The sequence below is a fragment of the Folsomia candida genome, unplaced genomic scaffold (assembly GCF_002217175.1).
Source record: "Folsomia candida strain VU population unplaced genomic scaffold, ASM221717v1 Fcan01_Sc007, whole genome shotgun sequence".
Classification (NCBI taxonomy): domain Eukaryota; kingdom Metazoa; phylum Arthropoda; class Collembola; order Entomobryomorpha; family Isotomidae; genus Folsomia; species Folsomia candida.
This window is the reverse complement of record NW_019091199.1, coordinates 5,659,436-5,672,449: the sequence shown is the minus strand read 5'-3', so window position 1 is coordinate 5,672,449 and position 13,014 is coordinate 5,659,436. Positions and strand designations below refer to the sequence as shown.

General features: G+C 39.5%; 1 protein-coding gene across 1 annotated transcript; it reads left to right on the top strand.

Annotated features, from left to right (window-relative positions):
- Positions 1-665: 665 nt before the first annotated feature.
- LOC110852687 (oxysterol-binding protein-related protein 1) lies at positions 666-12,631 on the top strand. Its single transcript, XM_022100796.2, has 12 exons — positions 666-1,057; positions 1,261-2,860; positions 3,069-3,093; positions 3,195-3,279; positions 3,377-3,535; positions 3,631-3,670; positions 4,071-4,228; positions 5,118-5,222; positions 6,158-6,281; positions 9,173-9,307; positions 10,899-10,978; positions 11,407-12,631. The coding sequence occupies exons 2-12, from the start codon at positions 2,600-2,602 to the stop codon at positions 11,618-11,620; spliced, it is 1,386 nt and encodes a 461-aa protein (XP_021956488.2). The 5' UTR covers positions 666-1,057; positions 1,261-2,599; the 3' UTR covers positions 11,621-12,631.
- The last annotated feature ends 383 nt before the right edge of the window (positions 12,632-13,014 follow it).

Below are 13,014 nucleotides of genomic sequence, written 5' to 3'. Positions count from 1 at the left end.
ACATTCTTTCCCAAACCAACCACCTCGCCAAAAAAAACACATTTGTTCCACGTTGCGTTGATGTTCATAAAACTTTAGGGATTCGTGCGAGCAGGGAAAAGTCACAATAATAATGAATGTGGCCAAAGTCAGCCAGCCAGCGTGTGTGCATACGTCCATGAAACATGTACATACATATGTGAAAACATGTCTTGAATCCAGCCAAAACCACAGGAAAGCACTACTCCTGCTTTCCCAGAACGGCAATCTGTATATAATCCCTCGTGTAATTCTCTCCAAAGCAAACATCCAGTCTATGTACCCATAAATATCTCTGGGACGAGTAGAGTTCCACTTCCAGGTAAAATTATTTAGCAAGTCTCCCTGCTATTTCTATAAGCTAATGTGCACTTGGGGATTATTTTCCTAAATATACGACAGCCTCACCACTCTCTCTTTTTCACTTGTCACTTTGATTCCACCGAGTCAATCTTGGTCCCATTTTGACTCCGTGATTTCCCATGCATCATCTCCAATGACTATCAAAACACCCCAATCATCCATCCATCCATCCGACTCATCTCCAGAGAAAGTTAGAAAGCGCAAGAAGAAAGACGAGGTAATGGAGAAAGTAGAGAAAGTCAGCCAGAGAGAAAACTTGATAGCACGAAACTATCACCGTTCTAGGACAGAAGAGCAGTGGCCGTGGTGCTGGCAACACGAAAAGCTTTCGTGTCGTGTCCTCATGCGCAGCAAATTTTGAAATAGGAATCAATACTCCGATCCGAGTCTGTACTATAAAGCGGCACACAGCATGGACTTGAATCTTCCCACGAAACGGGAACCAAACTAGTAGGAAAATTCTGAAATTGCATCTCTCTCTCTCTCTTTGAGTATAAGAAGCGTTCCATGTAAAATGGAAATCCCAGAGTATCACCAGGCCTGCCAAGGAGGAAAACTAACACTTTCTCACCATTCCCACCAAACCAAACCAGTGAGCACTTTCTCCAGAGAGAGCTTTCTCTCCCACTCTCGCTTTCTCTCGTGTAACGTGAAGGTCGGAGGAGTGAGGAACAAGGTATTGATATAACAATGCTACTTTACTTTCTCTCTGCTTACAAATAACAACTTGTCCTCCCACACCTTCTTCTCGATTAATAACTTTCATACGTTTTCCATATTTTTCATATCACCCCAAATTTTTCCTTGCTAACGATTAATCATAGAAATACTTCTACATATATCGTATCACGCCATATTATTTATTTCCCTGCTTTTCAGCCACATACAAAAACCGGCCAGAAACTATAAACTACAAACTGCACCATCATATCAACCTTCCTCTTTCTCTTTCACACCCATTGTGCGTCGTGCAACAATCTCCTTCCATTAAACATTGTGTACGTATTTACCCTCCAGTTCTTGATTGGGAAAGTTCATCGGGTAGAAGAATTTTCTTCTCTGCTTTCTCCAACCAGGACTTCCTTCCTTCCTTCCATGAAACAGCGGGAGGATCGCGAGCATCATCCGCTTATATCATCACCGTGAAAAGAAGCAGTGGAATTCTGGCTGATATGAAATATGCCGAGACTCTTTCATACTCTGATACCTCGTTAAAAACAGTTTCTCTTTCATTCAATCCAGCCAAGCGGGCAAAATTGGTTTGGACTCGTTGTGTGTGTCGCTTCTTCTCTCAAACTGCTGCAGAGTGAAAGTGAGGCTCAAGTCGATACCAGATGTCGAAGAGACAGCACCACCCGTAGAACAGAGGGATTCATCATTATAAGAACTTATAAGTACTTATCTATGTATGCTGCATGGATAACCCACCCACTCTGCTGCTGCTCCTCGTCCATTAAATATATCTGAACTTCCTCCTCTCACTAATCCTTTGATGCACGGGGCTAAAGTTATGCGAAAAGTGGATTCAATCCGACTTTGCAGTGAGTGAATAACGTAACGTAACGTAACTTTATGTATGTCGGGTTGCAAATTCAATGAATTCCTGGAGAAAACGGTGAATTTATGTGGTAGAGAAAGCAGGAGGAGTGACTACTTTCACTCCTTGACTGGACGTGAATGTACGTATTTACTCGTGACTCTTGTAGTGTTTTCTCCATGTGTAACATTCTGCCCTCGCTTTAGAAGAGGCACCGTGTGACCCTACAGCATTTCTCTGCTTCTCGAGAGCAGGAAACTGGGAGAAAGTCTCCTCAGTCAACTGTTTATTTCTTAGTCAGCAGAGGAGAGGAGGAGGACACAGAAACTCTTGACTTTTGACTAGTCAGTCCCCTAATCCAATTACTTTTCACTCCGACTTTCACCCATTGTATTGATTCTTCTTCTGGTGTCTCGGACCAATTTGTAAATTAAGTTTGATTTGATTTCAGTCACTGGTGTCTGATTTTATGTAGTCCGCGCCGCGGTTTGTCTTGGTTTTCCTGATTGATAAGACAAACAGGGCTCGTGGTTATTGGTGAAACTGGGTGAAAGTGAAAGTGAAAGGCTGACGAGTTGAGTGGGAGAGACAAAATCAACAGTGTGACATAATCGATACCGGCGGCGGAGGGAGAGTGTTTTTTAGGTGACTGTGCATACATATTTTGTGCACTAAAAAAAGATGAGTGCTTCGTTACCAGAAAAAGAGGAAGAAGAAGCCAACGGGCCGTTGAGAACTAAACTGCCGGCGAAAGCGTCTAAAAACGATTGTGGGATTTGGTCCGTGCTGAAAAACTGTGTCGGAAAAGATTTGTCCAAGGTGACGATGCCGATTCAGTTTAATGAGCCGATCTCATTCCTCCAACGGGCCGCGGAGCACATGGAGTATGCAGATTTGTTGGGAAATGTGGAACTAGCTCAAAATCCGGTGGATAGGATACAGGTAAATTATTCGCGAGTGAATACATACAATGGCCGCGGAAGCGTGGAGACAGAGGGACAATAATGTCCCCATCATCTCCCCATGTTATGCAAACCCCTCCCTCCCCTATCCTACAACGTCAATGTCCCCAGATATCCCCACAGCTTCCGCGGCCACTGCTGGATGACGAAGTATTTCCGGTAATTATGCATACATTTTTTGCGCACAGCATGTCGCAGCATTTGCCGTAAGTGGTAAGCTAATTGATATTTATTATCCTTTAATTTCCCCTACTAAACACGTCACTCGCTCAAATGCTAAACTACATACGTATTTATGTCACTGATAAATACAGCGCTTGCCTCTAATTGGAACCGACTGGGAAAACCGTTCAATCCCGTGATTGGAGAGACGTACGAATTGAGACGAAATGACTACAAGTGAGTCACATTTATTACTTTTTTGTCATCCGATGCATGCATGGAATTAATCCAGCTCCAGATTTATAACGGCCACTTTCTCCTCTTTCTGCCCTAGACTAATTTGCGAACAAGTGTCCCACCACCCACCAGTTTCCGCCTTTCAGGCCGACTCGCCCTCCTTCGACTTCCACGGCTGGGTTTATCCAAAACTGAAGCTTTGGGGTAAATCTGTCGAAATCCACCCAAAGGGAGTTATGAAGCTGCACATGAAAAAGTAAGCCTGGCAGGCAATAAAACTTTATTCTCCTTTTTCCTACTTTCTCTTTGTCTTCAGATACAAGTTTTATCATCTTCTACCCACTTTTACAGGTTCAATGAGAGCTACACGTGGAAAAACATCAACTGTACGGTTAGTAAAGCTTTCTCTTCCTTTATTATATGAAGATGGATGCGTTTGAGCAAGGGCAAATAGACGTGTACCTAAATGTTGAGCTATAAAAAAAGCTTATTGCTTACCTATTAGGCACGTGAATTTGGAAGTGTATGTTTTTATATTAAAAATTTTGAAGAAATAATGAGTACTTCTTCGTTCTGGGATAGGCTGCACGAATTTTATGAAATTCTGGAACTTAAGCTACGTTTTTATGAGTGTCTTATTAAGCAGAAAGTTGGGAGTCGAGTTCTCGTAGTAAATAGTATGAGACATCTATTCCTTAATTATTTTTATATACAAATTATACCACTGAAAGAGGTCCATATAGCATTTATGAGTGCACATTCATTATTATTATTGTTGCCAATTGCCCCAGGTCCATGGAATTATCGGTGGAAAAATGTGGATCGAGCATCACGGAACGATGGAACTTCACTGCGTCCAAACTGGTTTAACCCTTAGTCTGCATTTCAAACCGGCCGGATGGTTTAACAAAGAGCTCCATGTGGTAGAGGGATTCGTAACGGATTCAAAGTAAGATCATACACATGCACTTTTTACATGCCTTCAAACTTCTATTTTATTGCGAAAACTATGCTGTTCTTGTCCTTTTTAAATTTCCATACGAAACTCGCCTAGAACTTTTGAAGCGTCTATTCTTCAAGTCCATTAGTGTAGATAATCTTGACTAATAAGCCCACCCACTCGCCCATGCAATTACTTTACCTTCCACCTCACCGATTTTTAATTACCTTTCTCTCCACTCCACCACAAATTCAACAACACTGGGCACAATAACGCCCATTGGCGAAGGAAGAGCAGGGGGACATTGTCCTCCCAGAAATTCAGCAAAATCTTGCACATTTTTCCAATGTTAATAAGTCCCTTCTCCCCCAATTACACAATGCTATGCTTGGTATTTTATAATTAGATCCAATTCTTAACACAAGAAACATACAAAAAATGGTCTAATTTTAATTCACATATCATAGTTAGTGTCTCCACATGTCCCTCCAACTTTTGTCGCCTCTGAAACACTCAAATCCTCTTATATATATAAATACACCACCCACACCAGATTGCGTATGAACCAGCCCATCCATTGTCCCGCAAATTGTTTAATATACTTATTAACAGAACAAACACCATCGTCCACATAGCTACAAAAAAGGTCTAATTTTAATACACACACCATATTCTCCCCACATGTCCCCCCAACTTCTGCCGTCGCTGATAACACTCAAGCCGTCTCATATACATATACACACACCACCCACACCAGATTGCATACGTACGAACCAAGCAAGCTCATCCATCCATTGTCCCACAAATTGTTTAATATACTTCCTAACAAAACAAACACCATCATCCACCCACCACCCACCCACCCACTGATAATAATGGCTTAATTTTCCCCTGACAGGAAGACGAAGCACCGCTATGTATACGGAAAGTGGACGGAAACCCTGCGTTCCTGTGATATGGAGGCGTACGAAGATTACATGAAAGCAAACGCTCACAAGCTCAGGTGTGTAAATGTACTTTCCTTTTCACCAATTTTCGACCAGTTTCCTCTCAAGTAGAGAGTAAATAAATATTCCGTTTCGAGTGGCGAGAAGAAGAGCGGAGGCAGGCAGTGTATTATAAAGGCGAGTTTGTTAAAGCAGAGACAGGTTGAAATATTGGGAAACATGTAATTGCAAAAGTTTCAAGGACTTTCTTTGCTTTCTCCTGGCTGAGTAAGTACTTCTTTCTTCGGCCTGCGGTGACATTTCATTTCTTCGGGTTCACTCAGACAGTCGAAGATTGGATAACAATTTCAATCATAAAAGGAGATTTGTCCCGGAACAAGGCTTCGACTTGATAGAAATTGATACAAGTTTTTCGTTCAAAAAGACATTATTAGATATGTATCATTACATTTGTAATCAAAAGTAGATAAATCAAAATAGTTTTGTGGTGGGGGTTTTCTACCGATGGATGAAAATGGGGTAGAGTCACGTACATAGTCTGTACTGGTAGCGATTTGGTAATAACTTTCTATCGGAATGGTACTAGTTTGTTTCTGAGTAGCAGATTTTTCATTGTGGTAACATTATTAAATGATAATACCCGTTATTACCGTGCCGGTAAAGCATACATATATATCTATGTACTCCTGTCGGTAACGATTTAATACCAGATTTCTAAGAGTGTACTAAAAATCTGGTAGAGTGACACATGGGTATTGATCTGGTAATAACTTCGTACCGGATTAGTATTAGTTTGTTTATAAGTGGTAAATTTTGCCACAACGGCAATGTCCGTTATTACCATGCAATGCCAGCAGTGTCATATATGTACATATGTACTCCTGTCAGTAATAATTTAATACCAGTTTTTTTTAGTGTACATATGTAGGTCAGATACTTGATTATTAATTTGCCGTACTGCTAATATTAATAATTATGTATTCTCCCCCAGACTTGGAGAACCTGCCTCGGACACGTCGAAAAGGTCACCGATCATGAGTCCGATCCCAGGAAAGAAGATATTCGCCAAGTTCAACTCCTTGTCTTTGGGGAAATCATTCAGCACGAGTGTGGACGTAAGTGAGATTTCTCCTTTGATACGCCTTGTTACAGCACAAATTAAGTTTTAGTCTCTTCAGAGAGTAAAAGTTCACTCGTGTCTTCGTCCTGTATGATCTTAATTAATTACGCTTTCTCCCCGTAGTTCAGTTCGCCTCAGAGGGAGAGAAAGCAGAAAAAGAGTTATTATACTTTCTCTCTTCTTCATGATAAGCGAAATGATGATGATGATGATGAAACGTGATACATATTAAGTGACACACATTACTCTAGTTGGTCTTATGGGCAATGTTTCCGGTGAATGTAACGACTTGCAAGAAATAACGGGAAGAAAGTGGTTTTTTTGCGGGTATTTTGACCTGCAAGAAATGCAATGCGCTAGAAAGTAGGGCCCGCCGCTATACTTCATATGGCACGTGGCTAATGCATATTTCTTGCGCTTTCTCCCAGTTTCTTGCACCTCGCATTTCTTTCGTTTCTTGCTTTGCAGTGCAAAAAATGTAGCAAACCTGCAAAAAGAAATACTGTTTTTTGGGAGACAACGCTGTTTAAACATATATTTCTTCATTCCCCGTCCATAAACACACATTTTCCGTCTCCTATAAGTATTATTAACTGCTGAGGTTTTCAGATATAATTTTGTATTGACTTTCTCTTTTTATGTGTACACCTTGACCTCACTTTCACCAGGGTTCGATAATTTTCCTCAAGCTAGATAAACAACCTTCATTCGCCTGTCTTCAGGTAGTCGTCGCATCGAAACTACTTATTCGCCTGCTTGCAATTTAATTTCATGGTCTCTCTAAACATCTCGGTATTTCTGGTCTGGACAGATAGAGAGAAGTTGATATTTGGCGATTGAAATGTGCCTCACGTAGCTTATTGAAACTTTCTCTTTGCTCTCTCCATCCAACTTGGGAGGCAAGACAAATAAATGACTTAGACCGCCAGCAACTTTAATGCGCTAAGCTTTGCCCTTGTTAGAAACGCCGCCAGAATTGGAATGGATGACCGTAATGGTTTGTCAGAGAGAACGTATGTACAGACTGGAGGAAGATGAGCATGTAGAAATCAAAGTAAATTGCACCCAGGGATAGAGAGACATTCCATTTTCGAGATAAATATGGCATCAAATGTGTATATCTGGTAGGAATGCACTCTTAGAAATCTGGTATTTAAGTAATACCCAGCCATATTCATATATATATGACTCTACCAAAGTGGTATTGATAAGTAATACCGTATAGTAATGGCTTATGATTAAAGTTTTACCATATCGGTAGCAGCTTTCTAAGGACCGATATAATTTTAATACGAAGCGGTAGCGACTTTAATACCGAGAAATCAATAGTTGCTGGATTATACAAGATTTCTAACAGTGTGTCAAAGTAAAGACGTACGTGTATGTATGTAATTTTCAGGATTACTTTACTCTACCAAGTTGGTACTGATAAATAATCCCTCTTAGTAGCCATAGCTCATTATTAAAGTTTTACCATATCGGTAGCAAATATTTACGGATCGCAAAACATAATTTTAATACAAAGTGGTACAATACCAACCTTAATACCGAGAAATAAATAGCTGCCTAAGTATACCAGATTTCAACCAGTGTGTAAAGACGTATGTACATAATTTCCAGGATTATTTCACACAATGTGAAACCTATCTATTTATAGTCGTAAAAACTAGCTAGAAAACATCATCTGCATGTATGTAAATGATGGAAAAGGATGAGCCCGGAATCTCTTGAATTTTAAATTCTGTTTTCCCCTCTTCGATACAGGAGAAGGATAGATAGGAAAATCTATTTACTTGTTATTCCCCGCTTGTCAGTCCATGTCAAGGATCCTTTACATCCAAATAAGCAGGCGGATGAAGAAGAGAACAACACAAATTCTAAAGGGCAGGCAGGAGTCTCGGAAATTCTACGAAATACTGAATTTAAGAGGATGAAAATGAAAACGAGAAATGATGTCGACTCCTGATACGGCTCAGTCATTCTTATTCTCTAATGGCGCAAGAATAGTATTCGCCAAAAAAAAATGACAGCCCAAATGTTCCCAGAATCCGAAAAGTTGGAAGTTTTCTTGTCTCCTGCAATATTCCGACTGGATTGGATTTATCTCATCTTTTTCCTCTTTAGCACATCTTTTTATCCCATTGTTAACATCTCTGCTCAAGTGTAATGAAGCTGACAGAAAAGTAATTGGATACCTTTCTCCTTTGCATTTTATCCTTCTTCTTTTATAGAATGGAAATATAATTAACCATGATTTCCTAACCTAGAGAAAAAGCAAATCCTCATATTTCTTGGCGTGTCTTTGACAGAAAAAAGCTGCTCAAATTGGGCCATTCTTAAATAAAGGATATGAGTTTATAACACTTGGTGACATTTACGACGAACGAACCTTGTCGTCGACAAAAAAAACAGAGTGTTATTAATAATTCATTCCTACTTCTTACTTATCACGGTTTTGCCCCGACTTTTATATATTTTTGCCAACTTTTTTCACACAAAGGAAATTGCAACCGCAGACTTTTTGCAAAAACTAGACTTTCTCCTAAAAAAACTTTTGTTATTTTCTGCCCCATTTTCCTCCACTTGTTACAAACATGTGTTTCATGAAAGATATTTCCTCCTTAAAAGAGAACCGATTTATCTCAAACAAACTGGAATTCAGAAACTTTTGATAAATAAAAAAATAACAAAATCTTCGAATCACTGAATCCTCCTTTTATCCGATTTTTCTTTGATGTACAAGTACAACTACCGTTTAGTGATGTACGTATTGTTTACCGGTCTTCTGCCTTCAGCAAATCAACAAACCTACAGACACAAAATTGCTCTATGATTTTCCAGATTGTTGAACTATACCCTTTGACTTGTTTGTTTATGTGTGCACAGCCCAACTCTGGTCAGGATGGTGACTTGTCGCCCGGGAATGACGAGGAGCCTCCCAAGTTGGACGGAGAGATACCAGAGATCCCCAATTCCGTCACTCTCTGGGAGGTCCGTGCCCGACCAGATTATTCCGCCGAGGTGAGCTCCCATTAGTTCTGAGGACAGAAACGTGATCGAACAATGAGCTTAATCTTGTTATACATAAAACCATCATTAATGGTGGGCTAATTGCGTTTTGAGGAGGATAAATAACCCTTTCCTTTCAGTGTAGAGTTGTAGAAAGCAGTGGCCACGGAAGCGTTGGGACGGATGGACAATGTCCCCACGGTTGTTCTATGTCCCCACGGTTGTTCTATGTCCCCACGGTTGTTCTATGTCCCCATCATCTGGCCATGTTATATGAACCCCTCTTTCCCTTATCCTACAATGTTAATGTCCCCAGATGTCCCCACAGCCTCCTCGGCCACTGGATATAAGCTTTTACACACTCGTCATGTCATTTTGAACAGTGGTCGCGGAAGCGTGGGGACAGAGGACAATGTCCCCACAGTTATTCGATGTCCTCATCATCTCCCCATGTTATATAAACCCCTGTCCTATCCTGCAATGTTAGTGTCCCCCGATGTCCCCACGACTTCCACGGCCACTGGTGGATAGAGTATATTGACGACAGAGTTCCGAGTAAAATGTTCAGCCCTACTTATGTTTTCTTTGATGGGTGAAGGTTACGTTGCGGTATTAAATGCCAATTAGGCTGGTATGCATTTATTATCCTGTAATTTGTATGCCCTCACTTTAGCAATGATCTCTTTCGGCAAATGTGGAAATAATAGGTGACCTTAATTGGTAAAGAGCAAGCTCTTCGAATTTAATCCTGCTCCGTGGCCTACTTGCATATTCCGATTGTGTTTGTGCAATCAGAGGGGCGATATCCGACCAACAAATCTTCCCCAAAAATTTCAGAAAACTTTGAAATATCACGCGAAATTTGGGCTCTTCTCAGAATTGAATTTCATCTCAGAGAGCAAAAGTCAGCCATGCCCCCACTTGTTCTACAAACAAATCTCTTTCATAATTCATGAACCCACTTCTTGAGTTCGTACGACGGGTAATAAATGGGAGGCGTAAGTGGTTGGTTACCAACCAGCTTCCAATTTTCTCATCACATGTTTGTTCAGAATCTAAAGTTCCATGGTACGAAACAGTGGCCTCGGAAGTGGCGTGGGGACAGAGGGACAATGTCCCCACGGTTGTTCGATGTCCTCATCATCTCCCCATGTTATATAAACCCGTCCCTCCCCTATCCCGCAATGTTAATGTCCCCACTGCTTCCGCGGCCACTGGTACGAAATGAAATTGTTGTTGTTGAACTGAACCAGTAGCATATGGCTAGTCAGTCAGGTCAAAAGTTCTTATTTTCTTCTCCTCGTCCTCTGATAATATTTTTACAACGCATCCATCCACATGAGACCAATCTCCATGATTGCTTCTTCAATTACTTTACAACAATTTTGGGAATTTTGAGAACATTGCTGAACTGAAGTGAATGAAGAGTTGATCTTTACCATTGTTTGTTTGGTCTGGCCAGAGATAAGATTGATCTTACAGATTTGAACAGGAATTCGTGAGAATTTCAAAAAAAACTCTAGCTGAAATGTAGATATGCAATGCAGTTCAGAAGCGTTTCTTCATACAGAAATTTGATAATTTTGTTTCATATCTTTTACAGTTTTATCATTTCACACTATTTGCAATGAGTTTAAATCAAGTTCTTCCTGACATGAGTTCCATTTGTCCAACGGATTCTAGGTAAATAAGTATTAATTTAAATCAAGTTAAACTAAGAATGGAGGTGTCCCAGCGTGTCCTCTCTGATTTTGACCAAACTAGTCTCAATCGATCACAAATTTAAGTAACATAAAATTTGCAAAATACACTACCTGCCAATGCTCAGATTTCGGGTAGATATTTGCAACCAAAGGGGAGAAAACGGGTCCTAAAGTTGCCAAATTTTACACTTTCCAAATTTACTCCCCAGTTTTCTCCTCTTCGGATGCAAATATCTCTGTCATTCGTGTCTATTTGAATATCGTGTTTTTTGCAAATTTCATACTAATTAAATTTGCGATCGATTGACACTAAAAATTTTACAACAATCGGAGAGCATACGCTGGGATATCTCCATTGTTCGTTGCAATAATAGTACCGAAATAATTGCGCAACATTTTAATTTACAGGCTTCGACCCGACATTCGGAAAATGGAAGAAGGTGATTTAGACAAGGCTGCCGAGGAGAAAGGAATAATTGAAGAAAAACAAAGAAAATTTCTCAAAACAAATAATCAAGCCGACTATAAACCCGTGTGGTTCGATAAGGTGGGAGATGACTGGATTTGCAATGGGAAATACTGGATAGATTCCAACAAACCACATATCGCCCACCTATTTTAGTCCATGTTTATAATAACAAAACTGCATTTTACGTTGAATATAAAACTTTATTAGTGATCCTAGACTGATGCAGATGCATAGGCGGCTTTCGAATTCGAAACACTGTAGTTCAAAAAAGGTCTGAAAATATTCCAAAAATCGTAGCGTGATATAAAATCAAATCAAATCAAAATTCATAAACGTGACAAAACGAAGGAATCAAATTCAATAGTGTCAAAAAGGCAAATGTTAGTTTTGTATTGGAACTACATAAATGCTTGTCATGCACACGGCAGCAATACATTTTGCAGAATTATTAAATCAGAACATAGTCCACATGTATACTTGCTATGTAAAAAAGGTATTTATTTAGAAAAATCACAAGCAAAGCGAAATAGTCCATAGTTTATCATGCGAAATGAAGATTGCAAAAATTAAATGAAGATACGACTGGAATTATGATAATACATATTGTATAACTATTTACACTCTAAAAAATCCGGTGACAAACGTGACTACAGGGATTATTGTTACCATTTCGGTGGTAGTATGTTTCTGCTTGGTGATAGACTGTCACCGAGCTAGTGGTGATCTTTCCCACGTGGTGATTCCGTTATAACCGAGCCGTGACATATTATCAACATCCGGTAAAGTCATACATGTATACTCACCGGTCGGTGATAATCCGGTGGTAAAATTTCTTAGGGTAGTAGAGGCTGAATCTAGTACAATATTAACCCATGCAGCTATTTAGTAATAAAATAATACCTCTGGTCTGGTAACATGCAACCAACGTCCTATCCAAGAAAACTACATAAATACATACATACAAAACATTTACCCTTTCATAACCACTACTAACTACACCAAAATATAACTTTATACAGATATGGAGAAGATTTATGATATCGATTCCAGTCGATCCAAGTGTTAGTGCGTGTAGAAGCGAAATTGTTATTAATGTATCCGATGAATTTTTTATTGTGATGCTTTCATACATGCGGCAATAAAACAACAATAAGTATAAATCCACTTTACTCTATGTATTCATCAATAATTCAATAAGGATATCGTGTAAACATCTAGAAAACTAATATCGATAAAAAGTTGGATAAAAAAATCCCAACTTTTTGAAGATTTGAGATTATATGCCAACATAACAGAATTAGATTTTCATACTCAAATTTCTACAATGTACGACCCAGATTCGTCCTTCAGACTTTAAAGAAAACTTCAATTTCTTTCATTGAAAACCTGGAAAATTCATTTCCCTTTTCATATTTAGCACCTGCAATTATTACGACTAAATAATGGTACATGTCTTGTAGAAACTTGCATGAAAACAAATTTGTGTGCAGCCACTCATGGTCAAAATCAAAATCCATTACAGACAACAAGTCGCGTTTTCTATTGAT

Bases quoted from the DNA above. Each gene is read 5' to 3' on its own strand.
- LOC110852687 (XM_022100796.2), top strand. From the start codon at position 2,600: ATGAGTGCTTCGTTACCAGAAAAAGAGGAAGAAGAAGCCAACGGGCCG. The intron at 3,094-3,194 runs GTAAGCTAATTG...TGATAAATACAG, and splicing joins CGCAGCATTTGCCGTAAGTG to CGCTTGCCTCTAATTGGAAC. The intron at 10,979-11,406 runs GTAAATAAGTAT...TTTAATTTACAG, and splicing joins ATTTGTCCAACGGATTCTAG to GCTTCGACCCGACATTCGGA.